General features: G+C 34.0%; 1 protein-coding gene across 42 annotated transcripts in view; it reads right to left on the bottom strand.

Moving 5' to 3' along the window:
• LOC105329024 (dipeptidyl aminopeptidase-like protein 6) overlaps window positions 1-25,050 on the bottom strand; it is a 111,120-nt gene that overhangs the window by 2,209 nt on the left and 83,861 nt on the right. For 22 of the 42 annotated variants that reach the window (XM_034448047.2, XM_066075138.1, XM_034448052.2 and 19 more), the window contains exons 2-25: window positions 24,880-24,994; window positions 22,927-22,944; window positions 21,235-21,330; window positions 18,202-18,296; window positions 17,709-17,783; window positions 17,487-17,539; window positions 17,279-17,354; window positions 16,854-16,983; window positions 14,506-14,666; window positions 13,944-14,041; window positions 13,652-13,775; window positions 13,405-13,443; window positions 13,047-13,172; window positions 11,247-11,389; window positions 10,918-11,093; window positions 10,611-10,625; window positions 3,166-3,264; window positions 2,738-2,813; window positions 2,455-2,649; window positions 2,158-2,212; window positions 1,744-1,843; window positions 668-726; window positions 430-502; window positions 61-134 (exon numbers count right to left, since the gene is read on the bottom strand). In XM_034448047.2, the coding sequence (XP_034303938.2) occupies window positions 61-134; window positions 430-502; window positions 668-726; window positions 1,744-1,843; window positions 2,158-2,212; window positions 2,455-2,649; window positions 2,738-2,813; window positions 3,166-3,264; window positions 10,611-10,625; window positions 10,918-11,093; window positions 11,247-11,389; window positions 13,047-13,172; window positions 13,405-13,443; window positions 13,652-13,775; window positions 13,944-14,041; window positions 14,506-14,666; window positions 16,854-16,983; window positions 17,279-17,354; window positions 17,487-17,539; window positions 17,709-17,783; window positions 18,202-18,296; window positions 21,235-21,330; window positions 22,927-22,944; window positions 24,880-24,994 (2,271 nt within the window). The remainder of the gene's footprint in view (window positions 1-60; window positions 135-429; window positions 503-667; window positions 727-1,743; window positions 1,844-2,157; window positions 2,213-2,454; window positions 2,650-2,737; window positions 2,814-3,165; window positions 3,265-10,610; window positions 10,626-10,917; window positions 11,094-11,246; window positions 11,390-13,046; window positions 13,173-13,404; window positions 13,444-13,651; window positions 13,776-13,943; window positions 14,042-14,505; window positions 14,667-16,853; window positions 16,984-17,278; window positions 17,355-17,486; window positions 17,540-17,708; window positions 17,784-18,201; window positions 18,297-21,234; window positions 21,331-22,926; window positions 22,945-24,879; window positions 24,995-25,050) is intronic. The other 20 variants (XM_066075139.1, XM_034448061.2, XM_034448058.2 and 17 more) reach the window with 3 other exon arrangements.

Raw genomic sequence — 25,050 nt, 5'->3', positions numbered from 1 at the left:
AAACATTCATAAACCAATTTGGCTTAATAATATGCATCCATCTTGAGTTGTTCCCCTTACCTGGAGCCTAAAGAAAACATCTTTCTCCACCAGAGCCTTTATAAACTGGGCAGAATTTTGGAAGTGAACATTATCTACAACAGTCAATGGTCAAATTTAAGAATACTCAGTATTAGAATTAATTAATACAAAGATTTTTGGTCTTCAAAATTTTAATTGGTTATATTGGACAGAAATCCTTGTGCAAAGAACTAAGGGCCAAATCGGCTCCATTTCAAAAATGAATCATATTTTTCTGGTTATATGCTGTGGATGTCTATTTCTCAAAAACAGTACCAAATTGTTCTGAAAAGTCAATTTTATTCACAAATTTAAATATTGTTTTAATAGTTCGTTTTTCAATCCTACATTCCAGCTACCGGTACTCACCATCGCCTGTTCCATGAACCAGCATGTATTTCACATTTTTAAATTTTGCAGCATACTGTGACACATTGGAGTTCTGCAAAACAGAGAAAACAATCATTATGAATTCCAGCATTTTTATGCTAATTAAAATCAGTGGTATAAATTATTTTCAGCAATAGTCAAACATTTAGATTCTTTTTACATGTGCTTAAGTAGAACTAAGCTCAATTATAGAATCAATGACAATCAAAAGAAATACCGTGTATCCTATTTCGTTTTCATGCGGCATGCCCATATATCTCTCTGTGTATACCGAGTCTGAAAAATAGAATAAACAAGTGAAAAGCTGTCAATGTGACAGCAAACCGGGTTTTCTTTTATGTAAACTGTATCCATAATCCATGTCAACCCTTATCCAGTGAAATGGAGTACCCTACATGTATATGCAACATTTTGCCAAAAAATGACTAAGTTCAAAAGCTAGTATTTTTTTCATAAATTATTGGAAATCAAAATCCTAGCAATATGCACACCTCTGATATATGTACAATTGATCTGCAAAAGAACAACTTCCTATCTTGAGAACTGTAGGAGGAGTTATCCGTACAATGAGGGTACCCTATATGCAATATTTTGCCAAAAAATGACTAAGTTCAAAAGCTGGTATTTTTTCGATAAATTATCAGAAATCAAAATCCTAGCAATATGCACACCTCTGATATATGTACATTTGATCTGCAAAAGAACAACTTCCTATCTTGAGAACTGTAGGAGGAGTTATCCGTACAATGAGGGTACCCTATATGCAATATTTTGCCAAAAAATGACTAAGTTCAAAAGCTGGTATTTTTTCGATAAATTATCGGAAATCAAAATCCTAGCAATATGCACACTTCTGATATATGTACAATTGATCTGCAAAAGAACAACTTCCTATCTTGAAAACTGTAGGAGGAGTTATCCGTACAATGAGGGTACCCTATATGCAATATTTTGCCAAAAAATGACTAAGTTCAAAAGCTAGTATTTTTTTCATAAATTATCGGAAATCAAAATCCTAGCAATATGCACACCTCTGATATATGTACAATTGATCTGCAAAAGAACAACTTCCTATCTTGAAAACTGTAGGAGGAGTTATCCGTACAATGAGGGTACCCTTTTGGCAGCCGCCCGCCCGCCCGCCATCCGCCCGCCCGCCCGCCCGCCATTTTCACCATTTTAATAACCGGATTTTTCCGTTGGAAAACCCGGTTAAAAAGTAAATTATTTAACATGCAAAACAACAAAACATCAATAAGTCAAAAACATGATCAATTTTCATAAGGACGTTACCATAGTAATGCCAGTCTGTAACAGGTGCTACAGATATTCCACATTCAAATAGTCCATCTCCTTGACCAATCACAGATGCTGTTGTATAGCCACCATAGGACTTAAAATAAAAAAGAATAAGAAGGATTGATCATAGATTTAATGTGAAGATCTCTCTGCTTTAAGGGGCAATGTAAACGTTTGTGAAATACTGTAGATTCCAAATTGAATGCAATTGAAATTTACAAATTTTAAAATCTCACTTTTTTTTGGACAGAAGTAAACTAAATGAAACTATGATAAATATTTAGCGTTTGCAATTTTATATTCTCAGGATTTGATGCAAAATTATTGAATTTATAAGTACTCATGTGATTAAAGGATTCTACAATAACTATACATGAACACTACCCCGGTAATTGTACGTGAACTTACCCATCCCCATATAGCTTTCTTGCTGGACTCCACGTAGGCAATGTTGTTAAAATACCTTAAAGAAAAAACCATGTTACATTTTTTTCCAAAGCAGCTTTTAGATCAAATTTGTTCAAAATCACAAGCACATGATGTTGATTTCATGAAAAATTGATACACATGTACTAGATGTAAAAGGCCACATTTTGTTATCTGTAAAATCCAAAGAATCCCCTAACCTTGACTATACAAATACATAGTTACATGGAAAGGGTTGATAAATAAAGATATGAAGAGACCAAAAAGTATGTGGCTAACCTTCCGGCAGTGATGGCATCAGTAACCTCAAGGGACCCCAGATTCTTGTAGTTAGCATGGAGCCACTTCTGTCCTCTCCCTGCACCCCCGCGACCATCGGCGTACGCCACAATGTAGTTTTTGGAGCTGACTAGGTAATCCTCCCAACTCAGCTGAAACTTGTATGTCACTTTTTGGGTGTCGGGACCTCCATAGCTAAAAAGAATGACTTTGAATTATCAAGGAGGAAAAATCTAACTGAATAAATGTATTAAACTAAAAAATAAATGAGATTTTGACTTACACACTCAGAAGAAGAGGGTAGGTGTAGTGTTGCTTCTGGTCCAGAATGGGAGGAAGCAGCATTTTTGCATACATTGCTGTTGAACACAAAGGTTTCACACAATTAAACTGTTTAAGCAGTTTATATATAGTGTTTTTATTCATTAATTTTAAGGAGGCTGGATGGTCTGAACAAAATAAACATCAAATCTACCTTAAATTTTTATTCATGATTTTTTTAGCCTAATGAACTATCATTCAGTAAAGAAAAATTCCTAATATTTTAGATTTAAAATTAATTAGAATTGGATAATGAAGGGGTAACATGGGTTGCCGTCCAGTCCAAACAATGTTCAAGATTGTTATTTACATTGACCTGTTTCATTATACAATTGATTTATGAATGTCCAGGTATATAATATTGAGGGAGAGGCTTTAATTGATACTTACATTCTTTGTTATTGATGGGAATATTGACATATTCAGTTATAGGAAGGGCTTTATTGGCCAGCTTCTTTTTCAAATGGTCATTGTTTTCAAATGTAACTTCTGAAAGGCAAAAGAAAATACAAAAAATAATTAAGAATTAATCAAAATTAAATGTTTGAAGGTAAAAAAGATACTATTAATTTAATCCTAATCTTAAAAGTATAAAAGTAGAGTCAGAGGTACAGTTTTGCTCAAGAAATTTCTACTGAATTCTTAAATTGTTTTTTTTTCTATTTTAAAGTACCGGTGTCATATAATATTTTGAACCCCGCGATATATTGAACCCGGGTTCAAAATATCGCTGCGATATATTGAACCCCCCCATAAAATATTGAACCCAGGTTCAATATTTTATGGCCGCGATATTTTGACCCCCCCCCCCCCCCTCTATTTTTGATTGGTATTGGAGAGGGGGTTCAAAATATTATGGCTGCGATATATTGAACCCCCTACCTTTTTCCAATTACCATTGGATAGGGGGTTCAAAATATTATGGCCGCGATATTTTGAACCCCCCTCTATTTTTCATTGGTATTGGAGAGGGGGTTCAAAATATTATGGCTGCGATATATTGAACCCCCTACCTTTTTCCAATTCCCATTGGATAGGGGGTTCAAAATATTATGGTCGCGATATTTTGAACCCCCCTCTATTTTTCATTGCTATTGGAGAGGGGGTTCAAAATATTATGGCTGCGATATATTGAACCCCCTACCTTTTTCCAATTCCCATTGGATAGGGGGTTCAAAATATCGCGGCCATAATATTTTGAACCCCCCTCTATTTTTCATTGGTATTGGAAAGGAGGTTCAAAATATTATGGCTGCGATATATTGAACCCCATACCTTTTTCCAATTCCCATTGGAGAGGGGGTTCAAAATATTATGGTCGCGATATTTTGAACCCCCCTCTATTTTTCATTGCTATTGGAGAGGGGGTTCAAAATATTATGGCTGCGATATATTGAACCCCCTACCTTTTTCCAATTCCCATTGGATAGGGGGTTCAAAATATTATGGCCGCGATATTTTGAACCCCCCTCTATTTTTCATTGGTATTGGAGAGAGGGTTCAAAATATTATGGCTGCGATATATTGAACCCCCTACCTTTTTCCAATTCCCATTGGATAGGGGGTTCAAAATATTATGGCCGAGATATTTTGAACCCCCCTTTATTTTTCATTGGTATTGGAGAGGGGGTTCAAAATATTATGGCCGCGATATATTGAACCCCCTACCTTTTTCCAATTCCCTTTTGATAGGGGGTTCAAAATATTATGGCCGCGATATTTTGAACCCCCCTCTATTTTTCATTGGTATTGGAGAGGGGGTTCAAAATATTATGGCTGTGATATATTGATCCCCCCTCTATTTTTCATTGGTATTGGAGAGGGGGTTCAAAATATTATGGCTGTGATATATTGAACCCCCTACCTTTTTCCAATTCCCATTGGATAGGGGGTTCAAAATCTTATGGCCGCAATATTTTGTACCCCCCTCAATTTTTCATTGTTATTGGATAGGGGGTTCAAAATATTATGGCTGCGATATTTTGAACCCCCCTCTATTTTTCCAATTCCCATTGGATAGGGGGTTCAAAATATTATGGCTGCGATATTTTGAACCCCCCTCTATTTTTCATTGGTATTGGAGAGGGGGGTTCAATGGGAATTGGAAAAGGGGAGGGGGTTCAATATATCGCAGCCATAATATTTTGAACCCCCTCTCCAAAGGAAATTGGAAACAGTAGGGGGTTCAATATATCGCGGCCATAATATTTTGAACCCCCTCATCAATGGGAATTGGATAAAGGTAGGGGGTTCAATATATCGCGGCCATAATATTTTGAACCCCCTCTCCAAAGGGAATTGGAAATAGGTAGGAGGTTCAAAATATTGCGGCCATAATATTTTGAACCCCCTCTCCAAAGGAAATTGGAAACCGTAGGGGGTTCAATATATCGCAGCCATAATATTTTTAACCCCCTCCCCAATAGCAATAAAAAATAGAGGGGGGTTCAAAATATTGCAGCCATTGATAATATTTTGAACCCCCTCTCCAATGGGAATTGGAAAAAGGTAGGGGCTCAAAATATTGCGGCCATAATATTTTGAACCCCCTCTCCAATAGCAATGAAAAATAGAGGGGGGTTCAAAATATCGCGTCCATAATATTTTGAACCCCCTCATCCAATGGGAATTGGAAAAAGGTAGGGGGTTCAATATATCGCAGCTATTATATTTTGAACCCCCTCCCCAATAGCAATAAAAAATGGAGGGGGGTTCAAAATATCGCGGCCGTAATATTTTGAACCCCCTCTCCGATGGAAATTGGAAATAGGTAGGGGGTTCAATATATCGCAGCCATAATATTTTGAACCCCCTCTCCAAAGGGAATTGGAAACAATAATATTTTGAACCCCCTCTCCAATAGCAAAAAAAAATAGAGGGGGATTCAAAATATCGAGGCCATAATATTTTGAACCCCCTCTCCAATGGGAATTGGAAATAGGTAGGGGGTTCAAAATATCGCTGCCATAATATTTTGAACCCCCTCTCCAAAGGAAATTGGAAACAGTAGGGGGTTCAATATATCGCAGCCATAATATTTTGATCCCCCTCTCCAAGAGCAATGAAAATTCGAGAGGGTTTCAAAATATCGCGGCCATAATATTTTGAACCCGGTGTCATATAATATTTTGAACCCCGCGATATATTGAACCCGGGTTCAAAATATCGCTGCGATATATTGAACCCCCCCATAAAATATTGAACCCGGGTTCAATATTTTATGGCCACGATATTTTGAACCCCCCTCTATTTTTCATTGTTATTGGAGAGGGGGTTCAAAATATTATGGCAGCGATATATTGAACCCCCTACTTATTTCCAATTCCCATTAGAGAGGGGATTCAAAATATTATGGCCGCGATATTTTGAACCCCCCTCTATTTTTTTTTCATTGGTATTGGAGAGGGGGTTCAAAATATTATGGCTGCGATATATTGAACCCCCAACCTTTTTCCAATTCCTATTGGAGAGGGGGTTCAAAATATTATGGCTGCGATATTTTGAACCCCCCTCTAATTTTCATTGGTATTGGAGAGGGGGTTCAAAATATTATGGCCGCGATATTTTGAACCCCCAATCTTTTTCCAATTCCTATTGGAGAGGGGGTTCAAAATATTATGGCCGCGATATATTGAACCCCCCTCCATTATTCATTGCTTTTGGATAGGGGGTTCAAAATGTTATGGCTGCGATATATTGAACCCCCTACATATTTTCCAATTCCCTTTGGAGAGGGGGTTCAAAATATTATGGCCGCGATATTTTGAACCCCCCTCTATTATTCATTGCTATTGGAGAGGGGGTTCAAAATATTATGGCTGCGATATATTGAACCCCCTTCCTTTTTCCAATTCCCATTGGAGAAGGGGTTCAAAATATTATGGCCGAGATATTTTCAACCCCCTCTATTTTTCTTTGCTTTTGGATAGGGGGTTCAAAATGTTATGGCTGCAATATATTGAACCCCCTACATATTTTCCATTTCCCATTGGAGAGGGGATTCAAAATATTATGGCCGCGATATATTGAACCCCCCATTTTTCTACAATTCCTATTGGAGGGGGGGGGGGGGGGGGGGGGGGGTTCAAAATATTATGGCCGCGATATATTGAACCCCCTATTTTTCTCAAATTCCTATTGGCGAAGGGGTTCAAAATATTATGGCTGCCATATTTTGAACCCCCCTCCATTATTCATTGCTTTTGGATAGGGGGTTCAAAATGTTATGGCTGCGATATATTGAACCCCCTATATATTTTCCAATTCCCTTTGGAGAGGGGGTTCAAAATATTATGGCCGCGATATTTTGAACCCCCCTCTATTATTCATTGCTATTGGAGAGGGGGTTCAAAATATTATGGCTGCGATATATTGAACCCCCTTCCTTTTTCCAATTCCCATTGGAGAAGGGGTTCAAAATATTATGGCCAAGATATTTTCAACCCCCTCTATTTTTCATTGCTTTTGGATAGGGGGTTCAAAATATTATGGCTGCGATATATTGAACCCCCTACATATTTTTCAATTCCCATTGGAGAGGGGGTTCAAAATATTATGGCCGCGATATTTTGAACCCCCTTCTATTTTTCATTGGTATTGGAGAGGGGGTTCAAAATATTATGGCTGCGATATATTGAACCCCCTACCTTTTTCCAATTCCCATTGGATAGGGGGTTCACAATATTATGGCCGCGATATTTTGAACCCCCCTCTATTTTTCATTGCTATTTGAGAGGGGGTTCAAAATATTATGGCCGCGATATATTGAACCCCCAACCTATTTCCAATTTCCATTAGAGAGGGGTTTCAAAATATTATGGCAGCGATATTTTGAACCCCATACCTATTTCCAATTCCCATTGGAGAGGGGGTTCATAATTTTATGGCTGCGATATATTGAAAACCCTTCTTATCACTGGCTATTGGAGATCTAGGGGTTTCAAAATTTAATTGCTGTGAAATTTAATTATAAATAATAATGCCACCCTTCTTTTATTGCTTTTGACCCCCCCCCCCCCCAAATCTTTTCTTCAGGCATATAGAGAATTCAAATTATTTTTTTTTGGGGGGGGGAGGGGGTAGATGGAAGGGGGGGGGGTATAATTGTGCTTTTATTGTCAGTCCGTAATAAAACATATTATGAATGAAAATCATATTGTTTTTTGTGATTCTTTTTGTTACCAAGAAAATAGGGTATCCTTGGAGGTTACTCTAAATGGTAGTCCCCAGGTGGGAGAAAAGGGGGCTAACACCTGTGTACTGTGTATACACACCGGTGGTAGCTAGGTAAACATTAATTGGCTCCCTTATTAACTGACATCAGCCTGTATAATATCCCTGTTATGTAATACAATTTGGGAATTGTGAGTTTCTACTGATCAATTCATTTGTGACCGCATCGGCCATGGACTTGGAAGAGTACCATGATAAGAAGGGTTTTCAATATATCGCAGCCATAATATTATGAACCCCCTCTCCAATGGGAATTGGAAATAGGTATGGGGTTCAAAATATCGCTGCCATAATATTTTGAACCCCCTCTCCAAAGGGAATTGGAAATAAGTAGGGGGTTCAATATATCGCAGCCAAAATATTTTGAACCCCTTCTCTAATAGCAATAAAAAATAGAGGGGGGTTCAAAATGTCGCGGCCATAATATTTTGAACCCCCTCTCCAATGGGAATTGGAAATAGGTAGGGGGTTCAATATATTGCAGTCATAATATTTTGAACCCCCTCTCCAATAGCAATGAAAAATTGAGGGGGGTTCAAAATATCGCAGCCATAATATTTTGAACCCCCTCTCCAAATTAAATTGGAAAATATGTAGGGGGTTCAATATATCGCTGCCATAATATTTTGAACCCCCTCTCCAATGGGAATTGGAAATAGGTAGGGGGGTTCAAAATATCGCGGCCATAATATTTTGAACCCCCTCTACAAAGGGAATTGGAAATAAGTAGGGGGTTCAATATATCGCAGCCATAATATTTTGAACCCCCTCTCCAATAGCAATAAAAAATGGAGGGGGGTTCAAAATATCGCAGCCATAATATTTGAACCCCCTCTCCAATAGGAATTGGAAATAAGTAGGGGGTTCAATATATCGCAGCCATAATATTTTGAACCCCCTCTCCAATAGCAATAAAAAATGGAGGGGGATTTAAAATATCGCGGCCATAATATTTTGAATCCACTCTCCAAAGGGAATTGGAAATAAGTAGGGGATTCAAAATATCGCAGCCATAATATTTTGAACCCCCTCTCCAAAGGAAATTGGAAATAGGTATGGGGTTCAAAATATCGCAGCCATAATATTTTGAACCCCCTCTCCAATGGGAATTGGAAATAAGTAGGGGGTTCAAAATATCGCAGCCATAATATTTTGAACCCCCTCTCCAATAGCAAAAAAAAATAGAGGGGGATTCAAAATATCACGGCCATAATATTTTGAACCCCCTCTCCAATGGGAATTGGAAATAGGTAGGGGGTTCAAAATATCGCAGCCATAATATTTTGAACCCCCTCTCCAATGGGAATTGGAAATAAGTAGGGGGTTCAAAATATCGCAGCCATAATATTTTGAACCCCCTCTCCAATAGCAAAAAAAAATAGAGGGGGATTCAAAATATCGCGGCCATAATATTTTAACCCCCTCTCCAATGGGAATTGGAAATAGGTAGGGGGTTCAATATATCGCAGCCATAATATTTTGAACCCCCTCTCCAAGAGCAATGAAAATTCGATAGGGTTTCAAAATATCGCGGCCATAAAAATTTGAACCTGGGGTTCAATATTTTATGGGGGGGTTCAATATATCGCAGCGATATTTTGAACCCGGGTTCATAATATCGCATAATATATTGAACCCGGGTTCAATATTTCGCGGTATCAAAATATTATATGACACCGGGGTTCAATATTTTATGGGGGGGTTCAATATATCGCAGCGATATTTTGAACCCGGGTTCATAATATCGCATAATATATTGAACCCGGGTTCAATATTTCGCGGTATCAAAATATTATATGACACCGGTATTAAAACTTCAGCACATTTCTTGCATATGCAATGGTCTGTAAAATCTTGGTAAAAAAAAATCTTCATGTACAATACTATAATTGTTGTACAAGTAATATACATAATTGTCTTACAAGTTAATACAGTCAAACTTAGTTATCTCAAACTAGATGGAACTTTTTAAAAACTTTAAGATATCCGAGCATTCGAGATATCAAGGGTAAAATACTTTTAAAAAAAAGTGGTTGGGTTGATCACTTCGATATATCCATTTTATGTGAGATATCAGTGTTTAAGATATCAAAGTTCAACTGTATATGCAATTTATGACCATATATGTGTTGAAATGTAAAGCTGCATATAATGTGAATGTTTGCCAGTTTCATGTGCATTTTGGGTGCATTACAAAATTGTTTAATTCAAAATTACATAATTGTTTATCCCTATATGGCTATGGTATGTGAAACAAATAAGAATTCGAATAATTCCTACAACTAGAGTAGTCAACTACAGTAGATCCCTGTTTTGATGATTTATCTACTATGGTACCCTCTATAACACAGCAAAATACTGAGAATCAGTCTATACCCTTAATTGTCATGAATGATATGGTTTTTGTCATTGTCATTATAAAACTTCAAGTGACTTAATTCATTTACAAACACAAAGCACGAGTGTTTAAAACTAAAATACACTGCATGAAAATTTAAAGAAAGAGTAAATTATTGTGTTTGTGATAACGTGAATTAGGTAAAAAAAAAAACAACAACTAAACTGTACTCTATTGTCATCATTGACCCTCTACAATTACTTACCAGTAGAATTGTCATCTAAATTTTGAAATTTTTGAAAATTGGATTTTGTGAGTGAATATGTTTATTGAAAAAAACTTTAGGATTAATTACAGTCATTTTACTAGCATACAGTTGTTAGTAATACAACAATGCACAATCAGATACTAGCTGCAAAATTGTAGTACTACAGGCACATTTAGGTCGACAGACCGTAGAGCTACAGTTACCTTCTCACAAAATTTAAGACGCGCAATTACCTCCATTAGTTCTGGGCTTATAAGTTATTTTCCTTACACATTTTGTGAAAATAAAGATAATGATCAAATACCTATTGCAGATTTTGTTGACTTCAGTACAAAATATGGCACTGCTGGGCCCAAACATCCAAGGATGTAATATTTTCCTGAATGGCTAAAACTGGCAGACACATACTGGCAATCTGGATTGTAATCACAGGTCAGGCAGGTCACCCGCATATCATTATCTGTGATCTTGGTACTCACACTGCAAAGTTCACAGATGATCAATTCACATTACAAGATGACAGAACTACCATTATAAAAATATACTAATTTAATCTGTAAAGTTAAGGTAAAAAAAATTATTTAAAAACAAATTTTGTAACTAAATTTAGAAAGAAACTTTTAAGATATATACCTATATAAATGCCTCTTTCTTGCATCCCCATTGGGAACCCCAATGAAATACAAAAGATTACTCTCAGCGTCAATTCCCACGATCTCCATCACATCGGATGTTCCAACGGTTCTGAATTTCTTTTGACCGGGAGTAGGGTCAAGCTGAAACATGAATGGAAGAACATGTTAATATTACCACTGACAAAGTAAAAATTCATTCTTCTTTTATCATGAAAGGCACTACATTGATTGTATATATACACAATGCATATTAAATTATGTTACATACATATATGTAAGCTACATGTATTTCAAAACAAAATTCAATCCCAGCTTTCAATAGCAAATTAAATTGAGCAGCAAAGTCTTTGAAATATTTTAAAAACTTAACCATATAATATATTTTATAGGAAAATGCTTAATATAATCAAAATAGAAAAAAGTACTTTGGGTTAAGACTATAATCTAAAAACATTAATACAGGGATTATTGAAATCAAGATGGTTAGCTAGAATTAAAACACTGAAAGCCTGACCATAATAAAAAAGTGTGTCTGAAACTTAATAGAAGTATACTATATGAATGAGCATATATGTGATAGCGAGAAAAAAAGATAATTCAAATTTTAAAATATTTGTGATCAAGATTGACCTTTTGGGGCTCCAATCAAAATATCAAAATCTGGAGACACCCTCCCACTAACCAAAATCCATTGTTAACCAACCTCCTTTGTCACCCTTCCTCCCCTCCAAAGCAAAGCCTTCACAGGCAAGTAATATGCATGACCTTGAACTTTGATTTTGACCTTGACCTTTCACATCAGAATGTTTCAAAAAACATATTTTTTAAGTTTCTTTTGATTCAGTACTCCTCTTTTCTTCTTTTAAAATGCTACTTAAATGTTTTCTAAAACAATATTTCCTTTTATTTTAAAAGACCAAAGACTTTATAGCTTGAGTTTTGTTAGATTAAAAAAATTAATTAACATAGATACTCTGCAATTATAATTGACCTTGATTATAAATAAGTCATACACTAGGCTAAACAGTTTGAATTATATGAAAGTATAATCAATGCAAGGTTGTTTTTTTCAGTTTGTCATAAAGTTGCTGGAGCCCTATAATAGTCATTTAGAATGTTATTGTTTCATGGCTACCATTCGGAGATACCAGTACATACGTTAAACTCGCTCTTATATAAGACAGCTAGTGTTCACTTTTTGCTCTTAAAGAAGTCTAAAGTGGACTGAAAAATCTGTCAGGTGCAAGGGATTTTAATAAAATGAAATACATGTAAATGATAAAATCTACCAATAGCTGGGAATCCACTGGTAATATGTTCTAGTAAGTGTTTGAAAATATACATTCACATGATTGCATGTTTAGTAAAACACAGGTTGATTAATATATTATAGGGTATTTAGTATTAGTTTATAGTTATATACATGTATGTTTATCATATAGCTACAAGGCATTCATTATTAATTCTAAAATTAGTCCTGAAAACACTGAATAATGCTTTATATTACCTGAAATTGCCTTAACAAAATTCAGTGATATATAATAGTTATATCATATATAATCCTTATATATATAATCATGATATACATGATATCATATTACATGTAGTAGGCAAAGCTGTATCAGATACAGAAGCATAACTTAGAAAGTGAACAATTCGTACACCTGTATCTAGTATTCCAAACTATAATCAGTCGTTATGCAATTGTTATGTTAAAAAACTCTATAAATAGACAATATTAAGTAACAACAAAAAAGTTACTGAACCAAAATACGAAACTGTGACTACAAAAACAAACCTGCTTCATGGTACTCACGGAGGCTTCTACCATCAGGATCTGCTTAAAAGAGCCCGATTCAGCCTCTTGTCGCGGGAAGATCATGTAATACCAGTCCGCATTGGGACTCACTGTGGGGGGAGTGTACTAAAAGATAAGGAAAAATCATTAGACAATTAGTCATTGCAGTATGGTTTACAAATTCATTTAATAACGTACATTCAACTTATTGATAATATAACTCATAAAATTTTATAGATTCATGCATCGATCTGTATATTTTCCAATTCCCAAATAGACATACATTACACTTAATAGACAATTAAGTTTCCCCTATAATTTTGACAGAAAATCTACCAGCCATTGTTCATATACTGACCAAATCAATCCAACCTCCTCTACTCTCCTCTTCCTGATTCTAAAAAAAAATTCCGGTTATACCATAAATCCCTGGAAAATGGATTCTTAAACATAATTCCATTTCATGCAAAATCAATTTTAAAACAAACACCTATTAAATTTCCAAACTATTGTGTTTTTAGATTTAGCTTAAAATTTTTGAACAAAGAAACATTAATTATTTGGATAGAGTGTTCTCCCTTACACTGAATGATAAAACCACTTGCCTTTTTGCATTTTCCATTCATAGCACTACAGATTGTCAGAATGGTTTTATTTTGGGCACGATTTAACCAGGAAATTAAGGCATATTGGTTGTCTATCCATGTTACTGTTGTAAAGTAATGATCACTGAAAAAAAAAAATACAAAATTTTATTGCATCGAAAGAGTATACATTTACTCTTTCTAAATAAATTTGAATAACTGTCCAAATGAACGTGGAATCATCTAGTCTGGAGATGATTGCATGAAAAAGTAAAGAGGTTTTTGGTTTAATGAAGATATTGCAATAGCTTACATGTCTCTAAAATCTGTGGGAGGTTTCAAGGTCACAGTCTGGTTGCTGGAGACAAGCTTTCGGATTTTAAGAGTAAATGTTGGGTTGGGATATCCAGGCTGAAAAACAGAATTCACAATTTGTAAAATTAACATAAATAAATTTAAAAGTTTTTCATGAAATAAATGTAACATTTAATATCAAATACAAAGGTAATTTAATTAGTATTAAAATTAAATTTCTCTTTAAAATGAGGTAATTTGGCACTAGAATTGAATTTTTCTTTAAATTGTGTTCTCTAGAACTATTCTTTTTTAGAAATTAAGCCGCTGTATTTAAATACTGTGGAATCATTTAAATTTGTAGATTGCTGGTTTCTTGCTTATTCATAAGGATGTAATTTTATGGATGCACCAGTTTTCAGTTTCAGTAAGAAAATTAACTGTTTTAAAATTTCTTTTTGCGGAGGATGTACACATTTGTAGACAAAGTTTATGCCCACAAATATCACGAAAATATAGCCACTACAAATTCTTATAATTCCACAGTAACTGAACAAAAGTCGAAGATTTCCTAGATGTACCTTTGGATAGTAAATTCTCTTGTCGGTTCCATAAGCGTCGCTTTCTTGGCCGTAGTATGGGTAGTAGTAGCGCCTCACCCTGGAGTCATTGAACACTGCATACAGGACCTTATCCCCCTCCGGAGACCACCAGAGGGCGTTATCAGATGATATGATTTCCTCTGGAAAGATTCACAAAACAACAAAGATAACAGGTAAGCTATGGCATTTAATTAAAAGTGCAAGATTTTATTATAGATAAAATGTATGTGCTCATTTAGCCCTGCTGTCAAATCATCCCCTTCCCCCTTCTCCCTCCCAACCCCCAACCCAAATTTGGCATCTCAAGATTTTTCCCATAGATAGCCACTCTTATCTAAAAGATAATATAAATATAAGTTTGACATATTTTAAGTTTGAAATGACTTTCTATAGACACAAATGGCAAAAGGAAGTTGATGTGTAAGTTTGGAGCAACATCCTTCTATGTACAGAATACATTTGTCAAGTACAAGGGTTGATCCAAAAGTAATGTCACACTATGTTTCACGCTGGCGCTGTATAGTATAAAATGATACATCAAAACTTTCCTTATCAAAATTCTGATTTAACGAGGCCGAGTACAGAACGAGTACGCACGCTTTCGCGCAGCGTTTCATTTGTATTGTGACGTCATCTTTTTGCTTGGTTGACGCCATGGCGCGATAGTTTCAACTGCAGATATTCAGCGAAATTTGTTGAAAATGGCTCGTTTAATGCGTAAAATTAATGTTATATTGTGGAATAAACATAACTGTCTCGAAGTATAAGCTATATTTGGGCTCGGGTCGAAAACGTGAAGAGGGTTCAGCAAGCCTAGCCCTCTGTCACGTTTTCTTAACCCGCCTAAATATAGCTTAATTCATATATTTCAAGACGGTAACCATGTAATTTATATTAATGACCCTTAATATGTGATGTTATATATTTTTTTATTACTTAAATATGTCTGAATGCTTTAATAATACTATAAAGATCACCATTCCCGTCTTTGTCAAATAAAAAATAGCCATTATCTGACAAATCTGGGAAATTGGGCATACAAAAATCAACTTTGATAAGACCCCTGGAACAAACCAGGAGGAAAAAGGTTTTTTTTATTTGACCATTTGATGCCTTTCAGCAGTAACTTTAATATGTAGAACAGAAAAAGAAATCCCTAGGGCAGAAGTTTAAAAAAAATTGCAAAATAGATACATTTAAAGCGAAATCCCATAGGGTCCTATGTTAAAAATTAACAAACTTTGAGATGACCCCCTAAACAAACGGTGTGGTAAATGTCTTATTTTTTAATCTCAAAATAATAATTATATAAGTAGAAATTCAGGTAAAAAATTTCATTAAAAAATCTAGGGCAGAACTAATTAGACCCGGCCTCGTTAAAGTAAAATTTTGATTAAATTTCATTAAACACTAAACAAGATATTGATGTTTGTAGGATGATATATACGTGACATCGCCGCGTCATGAATATACGTCTTTTTAAAGGTTTGTATTTAAGTATGCATAATCTACATGCTTCCAAAATTTGAAAAAGACTAAAACAACACAATATTTTGAAACAGATATATCATATACTTTTTCTAACTGTTTTAAAAATTTTGGGACCATTACGTCCATTTCGGACATATACGCAATGCCCTTTGTCTTTATATCAAGGAATAAAAATACTGGACATGTGAATAGTGATACGAGGCATTTTTTGCTTCGATGGATAGAAATCATTAGAAAATGTACTAGAACTAACATATCAATCTAAAATTGAGAGCGAATGAAAAGGGTTCCCTTAAAGTGGTTTCAATATTTAATAAAAGCATATGTCACGTTAATAAATAAATTCAATAGACAGAAGGTATTCGCTCTGAAGGAAAGTTAAAACTAGGTTCTTACATCATGAGCTGTATCATAAAGCTACATTCATGACTTCTTGAAGAGACCTCAACACACTGATCGCACATTAAATAATATCCATCATATTACCCCATCGATTACAAAAAGAGTAATTAGTTACTTTATGAATAAAAATGGATAAAAAAATTTAAATAGAGCATTGTGGCCAATTTTTATAGAGTACCAAATTAAGAAATTCTACAAGAACACCAAAGATCTAGAAATGACGTCGCTAGCGTGAAGCAATTATCCTTGCTTCGCGCTCTAAAAAATACATTATCTTCAGAAATATTTATCATAATGCATTAAAATTTTTAGATCTGAACTGAATTTGGTAGATATCTCAAAGCACAAGTTTTTGGTCACTTTACGCGGATTTTTCACGATTTTATTGCATCTGTGACATTACTTTTGGATCAACCCTTGTACATTATTCTTACCCTCATACACCCAGTCTGGAATGCCATTGGATATCTCCGGTGTGCCTGGGTCTTCCTCTATAACCTCAAATTTAGATTGTTGGTCCCATGGGTCGGCCATATAGTAGATACTATTGTCTTGTACAAAGATCTAGGAAGGAATTATATGAGAAACATTCTTAGCTTTTGCACTTCAGTAAAGATTGAACTACTTTAGGAATAAAAAACAGACAATTAAAGTACAATACTCGAGTCTTATTTGATATTGATGAACATTCAAGTTTTACTAAACACTGCTAGATTGCCTTGAATTTGATAAATCTAAATCAAAATATAAATAGCAGTGTGGAATTGACCCATCCATGTGAAACTCATGATTTTATTTATTTCTAAAGGAAGAAAAGTTACACATATAAGAATCATTTCTGACTACCCTATATACTCACCACAGCATGCCCTTTGGGAGCCCAGCTAACATACTTGTAGGTGTGCTTTCCCAGGGGATCAAACTCTTTTGGCACTCTGTCATTAAATCACTGACAAGTTTAATTTTAATCAAAAAAGGAGACAAATATGCAAGGTAAATAAAAATATATTGATGATCATGTCACAATTATTTCATTATTGTAAACAATGTCAGCATGGCATGAATACCTTGTCTTAAGTTCGATGATTCTATATTTGCCCTTTTTGGAGTGTCTGTAAATCTGTATATAAATAAGCATATAAGAAATTAAGCAAGGAGACAAAAGCTGTTTTAGACATAAAGCATCATGAATACCTACCTGGTCATAGTTTTAAATCTCACTTTATGATCTGTTAAAATTGTTTAGGAATGATGAGCTCAAACTAAGTAAAAAAATAAAATGTACTCACCCCTTTGAGATCATATGACAGCATGGCATATTTTAGGTCTTCTGAGATATCATATTTGCCCATATTCAACTCATTCTGTAATCATTATATCCATGCATGCAATATTTGTCCCAAGTAAATACATAGTTGTATAATATTTATACTGATCATTGCTTCACAATTCTATAAAGCCCTAAAAAATGTAATATAAGCTAATATCATTCAACTACAAGTGTAATTTGCTTTCCTACCACAGATATGTAAAAGTTTATAAAAAGAGCCAATTAAAATGATATCCACATTATAATCCGGATATCATACAGTGATGTCAATTCAACACAATGTAAAGATTACCATAGAGAGCCGATTCAATGATATCCATATATCTGGATATCATAGAGTGAAGTCAACTCATCACAATTAATGCCAACTCAGATTACACTTTGTAATATACTTTTATCATTCTTCTATCAATAGAAGGGAGATAAATCTAACAAAGGGAGTTAAATCTTACAAAGGAGGAGTTTCCCAGAAGCTCTGTTGAGGAGTTAGAAGAACAGTTATACAGCAGCAGGGCTCCCTCTTCGCCACGGTAGATAAAGGAGTCATCTGAAAGGGAAACAGATATCAATATCAATTATAAATCTCCTGAACTGGAGCTATTATTCCAGTGTATTCTAATCCCCTTCCAAAGTTGTTGAGGAAATCAAAGTATGGAACAAGACAGTCAGCAATGTATCAATTAAATATATCAATGCTAGTATCACACATCTCTTTCAGTAACTATGAATTGAAGAGTAACAAAGGGCGCTTTCCCTTAGCCTCGCTGGCAACGTCATCGGGAAACAGGGACATTACGAGAATGGTTGGCAACGTCACAATGCTCCAACAAGGTCAATTGTAGCTTTAAACTGATACTTATCATGAAACTTGGTCCAGAGATTTTGGCTGTTTGCAGTTTTAATGTATTTCCATAAAGTAGGACAAATTGTGTAGTTACAGAAATCCTGGTATTGTAGAATATGATAACCTAGACGCCATATTGTTTCCTAATCGACAATGGTAGATTGCATGCAATTGTCACAATCGCTCGCTGACGATGCGTGCATGTTCCAGTGATCAGCGACCAAGGCAAGACCGGTAAATCCAGAGATGCCGGTTTAATAGAAATCACTCTATATAGAAGCTGTGCCCTTGAAAGCTGGGCTGCTTTTAGCTGCTTACATTATTGAATATTGATATAAGATTAATAATCTCAACTACTAAATTGCTGTGAATATTTCTGTAATGCTAAATATATTTATATAAATTGTACTTAGAGTGTCAGATGTGTTACACTAAATTGATCTTCTAGCCTTGATCATATACCAATTGTGTAAGCCAAAAATATCTGCAGTTTTACTAAACAGCCAGAGGCTAGGACAGGAAAAAAATTGCTTTCTTATTATCATTATGATTACCGTATATACATTGTATATATATCCTCTTACAATCTGTGGTAATTGACCTGATTTTATTGCTTGATGCTGAGCTGTGAATTCATTATCATTATATGAGCAAGAGATCACTTTACTTTTATAGTGGGCTCAGAATACCACAGGCATTCAGATTGTAGTATTCAATCCATAGTACCCTAGGGCAGAGCTTAATTACTAGATGTAACTATACTTTCTAACAAAAATGAATGCAAAATATTAGAAATTTTATCATGTTTTTGAGATTGAAACGCCTCAACTTAAACCATATCAAAAATTGAATACAGTGAAAACTACACGTCTTTGGTGATAATTCTTTGAAAGGGAGATGTGTGTTAAGAAACAGGCTATGACATCAGAATGTAACATCAATAACCCTGTCTTTTGAGCAAAAATTGCAATGTACTCTTTTCTTTAGTAACTCCATTCATTGTTTAATCGACTCAAGTCTGAACAATTCGATACTGCCTATGATCCCATTGGATATGTTCTGCACTTCATCATAAGTAAATGATTACAGTAAGATGGTCTATATAAATGCTCATTTTACATTGTTATCCTTCCAAAAGCTGGAGAAATACCTATTGCAGTACTAAGAAGGAATGCTTAGATGCACCAGTCATCAGGGGCTTTAGGTTATTGCATGGATCAGCTCATCTATATATATATCCCTCATTACAAAAAAAGGAGCAGAAACATATGTTCTTACAGCTACGCAAAGATCATAATTAATCAGAAATGCAGACACAAGCTATTATCTGGTGTAATGCATACAACTATCTCTACGAGAAAAACAAAGGATGTATAAGTGTCGCTGAATTGGATTCTGGTGTACAAGCATACATACATTGTATAACATATATATATATATATATATATATATATATATATATATATATATATATATATATATATATATATATATATATATATATATATATATATATATATATATATCACTGCATTTGTTTTAAGGATTGTGCATCTCTGTATGTCTCTTCATTAAAAAAAAACAGCTAAATGATATTTCGGTGGGTTTTTTTAAGGCAAATGTTTTAATAAAAACAAAAATAACAAGCATAATTAAGTGCAATGGTTCCAAAAGAATAGAAATGTACGAAATTCTTATTAACGTATTTAAATGGATGACGTCATTTTAAAACTTCCCATGAGCAAGCTGTTCTTCACAGTATAATGTAGCCATGGGAGAGTCAACATAACATTATTAACAAATAAATCAGAGGTTCAAGTCAAACACAGCTGCAGAAAATGATCAATGTCTTCAAAATACTTTGGTTCAAGAAAAACAAGGGTACATTCAATAAATATAGGCCCAAAAAAGCTTACATCTTTTTCAAAGAGCTTGTATAAGGACATTAGACGGGAGAACCACAGTATTGATTTGCTCGTTCCTGATTTCCTAAAGTCCTATTGCACTGCAGAGCTAAAAATTCTGACTTGGAATTGTGTGCCACTAGAAATCTTTCCTTCATGAATTGCATTTGCATATTTGTAGCATTAACTTAACTTGATTCCCTATAATGGCATAGTAAATGCCAGCGTAATCTTTCAAAATGCAAGCTTTTGAAAGCCAGCCTAATCCAGACAGTCACTACAATTTGTATTATTAAGAAAAAAATAGCATGTTAAAAAGTTCACCAGGTTATGAACTTGGGTGGTCACGTGATCAAATCCTGTGGAAGCCCTTTGGGCTTCTCAGAAGATTTGATTGTGTACCAACCAAGTACTCCTTATAAGTGCAGGATTATGCATTTTTTTCTGGAATGCTCCCTACTTTAATTCATACTTGCATGATTGGCACATGAGAGACAGTAATTTATTGTCTATATAAATCATTTAAGCTTAGCTTTGAAGTTCATGAGTTGATTAATCAACAAATAAAAATTCATTTTTTATACCATATTACCAGTATTCTAACTTTATTTATTCATTAATTAATCAATCTGAAAAATGATACAATTCTCAATAGATACACTCTTACTTCTTGTAAAATCTTTCATCCCTTCTAACTTTCAAAAAATTATTTGCTCTTTTAAAAGCTCTTTAGATACCTTTTCTCCAATGAGGGGAAAATCTGTGGATTTTGTAGTCATGACCAAAGAATTCTTCAAAAGTGAACTTCTCTTTCTGTCCCTTTTCTTCAATACCTGTAAAATGACAATTATATTCCAGAATGTAAACTAGTGGAGCATTTGTTTACCTCAAATATAGTTTGAAGTAAGGGATAAAAGTTTAATTCCACAACCAATCATTAATAGTGTGTATTACAACAACAACAAAACATTATCTTAATCATAAACCAGATTTATTGTTCCTAACAGATATAGCTTAAATTGTAAATGCTTATAATTATTTACAAATAAAGAACATCAAAATCAAAATATTCATTATGATATCCCGAATCTTTCCTGAAATGAAAGGTTTTTGGTGCCTTTTAAAATAACTAGTTGTCACTCAAGAAACCATGTATAATCAAGGACATAATAAACTAAAAAATGTTCAATTTTCTGCTGAGTCTCTTAAGTTCTGTATACAGGGTTATTTTAGCCCCTTGATAATTGTTATTTTTGCTCAATTACATTTGTAAAAGTATTTGTTTGCCTTAAAACATTTATGGTAAAAGAAAAGAAACTTGCAGTTTTCTGTTCTAAAGTTTGATATCATATTTAAAATCTGTTACTGTCAATATGGCGAAAGGGGCGAAATTAAAGCAGGAAGAACATTTCCCTGATTATACGGTAGGTGCCAATTGTGGTAAATACAAAATTGTAGCTCTATATATGTATATGATTATTATGTCCCAGTACAGTATGTGTATTGATTGAATATGATGTACAATTTACCTTAAACTCCTGCCCCCTATATCATTTTATTTATTTATGTGCATGATTATTTGCTGTTAAGCTTGGAATAGACGATTTTCATTTATAGGTTTATTATAAATACTTCTGTGTACATTTTTTCTATGTAAAAATACAACAAATATGAACATGCTATTTTTTTTTAAAGTGAAATAGTCTTCAAGCTATTTGCCACTTGTGAATAATCATCAAAAGTAATTTGCCGGCAGCATTTAACATGTAATTTCCCTTGCCTTTGATCTCGGAACACCTCTGCATGGTGTTATCCAAGTATAGTTGCATTAAGTTTCAAAGTTTGATAACTCAAATTTGTTTACTCTAGCTGCATCGTTGACAAAGAAAATTTTCTTCAGTATAATAAAATATCTATTTACTCAATATTCATACAATAGAAAGTTTTTTTTTTTTTAAATTAATAGCTAGTAACTATGTTTATAATACTGTTTGTCAGAAAATTGCGTAAAATTATTTAATCCACTAATTAACTTGCTATTAACCTGCCTATCATCTCTTACTACATAAGTGGACATTCTTCAGCTAGTTTATACTAATGCAATCACTTCAAAAGCATCAAATGAGCATTTAACAATTCTTGTTATTGATGCGAATGAAAAATATTCTTTCAAGGTTTCTGGCCTCTATTCACAGATACCAGTACTAGCCCAATTCTCTTGAAAATCATGTATTTTTATGGTAAAAATAACAATTTTCATGGCCATTTGCATTTATCCGACTGTCTATGTTAGGTACTAGCAAGCTATTAGATTTTGCTCAAAGCAGTCCTTGTATTTGCATTTAGCTTAGAAAAAGGCTCCGATTAATATCAATATGCTTCTATCATATGAAAAAACCATCATGTCCTCGAAGCGATATACCGGGTACCTTTTTTTTTCTCATCATCTACAAAAATCAGAACAAAACATAAAATCTCTATAGCAGGTATAAATGAAAAGAAATAAATCTCTATCTAAAAAAAAAAAAAGAAGGAAATAAAAAAAAAAGAGGAAATAAAGCATGCTAATAATTTTTTATTCCATTTCATAGCATACATAAAGAAAAATGCAAAGATGATTTAATTATTGATTGAAATTCTAATAGACATATTACAACAAAATCAATAATGATTTGGTTTTTTGCACAATTATTTTTTTTACAAGGACATACAAGTGACAGGTTGATATACTTCTGTAGTTCATGACTGTTATATATTAGATGGCCTATATAATTTGCTGCTCACAGCAGGTTTTTTCACCGACTAGCTCTTATATGTTTTATCTCCCACTAGATCAAAATGCAGATTTTTGTCACATGCAGTGTACTCTTCACACATTGTGTAACCGTGGCCAATGGACTAAAATCAGTCTTATGTAAATTCATTGGTATAAGTTCTTAAATAACTAGAACATGAACTTGCAAAATGTGTCAATTCTCAAGATAGTTGACAGATCTATACTAAAGAATTTGAACATTCAGTTTCAGCTTGAATCGTATTTCAGCATCTATTATTGCACATTGCAAAATATAAGTGTACTGAATATTTAAGTTTAATGTTCTAAACAAAAGTTCAATACAATAGTAATTGTCAATTTGCTTTCGCATACAAAAAATTCAATCAAATGGTTTTACTTTTTTGGTCTAAATAAATCTAAAAAAAAAAAAAATAATTTACGGAAAAGATCAAAACCAATAGAAAATTTACTAAAGATTGATAATATAATTCTATCAAAAAAAAACTATGAATTATTATTTGATCCTTTTTCAACCTTATAAATTGAAAAAATTCCCCATTTCATTGATGGTTAATGACTGAATTCTTTTACAGCTATATAATCCTCAACCTTTTTGTGAGGAAAAGAGAGTAAGCTAGATCTAGAGTCTTGATCAGAAAAAAAAATCCAATTACAGGAAGCATGCATTACTTCACATGAATATGTTAATTAGACAAACTCTCATGGCATGGGGTTTGTTGATTAAGTTTCATGTTTGCGACTACTCTCTATTGAAATAATGGTAATTTTCACAAATTACATGTACATAGACGAAGAATTATAGTTCTCCAAACTCTTCTACAGCTGTCTTGGCAGTGAGCACATCAATTGATTCGATCACCTGAGATTCAGGCTCTTTTGGTTTGGCAACGAATATTTTCAGTAAGCAAACTGTTTTCAAACATTATGTGAAACTTTTAAAGACCACACAGTGCAAGAGTCTAGAATTTCTTTTGAGAATCTGAATTGTAACTGAATCTTTTAATATAATTACTTTGTTATTTCTTTTACTATGATCAGCTGATAAAACTGAAGATTGAAATATTGTTAGTTGAAGAAATATCTTAGAAACATTTTTCTGGGCAATTATAGTTGAAATCCCACTACACATTAAATGCCGCATTGGCTATGTTACAATAAATAACATGATTATTATAGATGCCATTTTAGAAGCATCAAAGAAAAATTAAGCATAATGTTCTTCTGCTTAGATAACACACCAATGGTTCAAATTAAATTCCTCCATCTCCAACTTGTAGTTGAAGATTCCCAAACCTTTGATCTACCATGCTTAGCTTCCCACAGAGCTCATGATATTACAAATACAATTAACCTACATGTATATCATACTTTTCAGCTAGCTTTCGACATAAAGAATGCAGTATATATAAATGGAGAAATTATATACCTTAAAAACAATCTCAACACTCAAATTCTCTGTCTGCATTGTTTTACTCATTCATCTCTCTCTCTCTCTCTCTCTCTCTTTTATATATCTATAAAACTCATATCAAAATTCCAAATTAATCAGATCAATTCAAACAAACAAACAGACAGACGGACATACCTGGGGTGACAAGGATGATGGCAGTGATGATAAGGGCACACACGATCAGAATCACCAATAGAGCAATGGCAATCCCCCTCCAGTTTCTCTGTTGAGATGTACCCCCAACCAGCTCCTACAAAATTAAAGCAATATTATTAATCATTCTGTTGCATTTTTGAGACAATTGTC

Source organism: Magallana gigas, chromosome 2 (genome assembly GCF_963853765.1).
Source record: "Magallana gigas chromosome 2, xbMagGiga1.1, whole genome shotgun sequence".
Classification (NCBI taxonomy): domain Eukaryota; kingdom Metazoa; phylum Mollusca; class Bivalvia; order Ostreida; family Ostreidae; genus Magallana; species Magallana gigas.
Note: the sequence above shows the minus strand (reverse complement) of the source record. Positions and strands in the feature narration are given on the sequence as shown.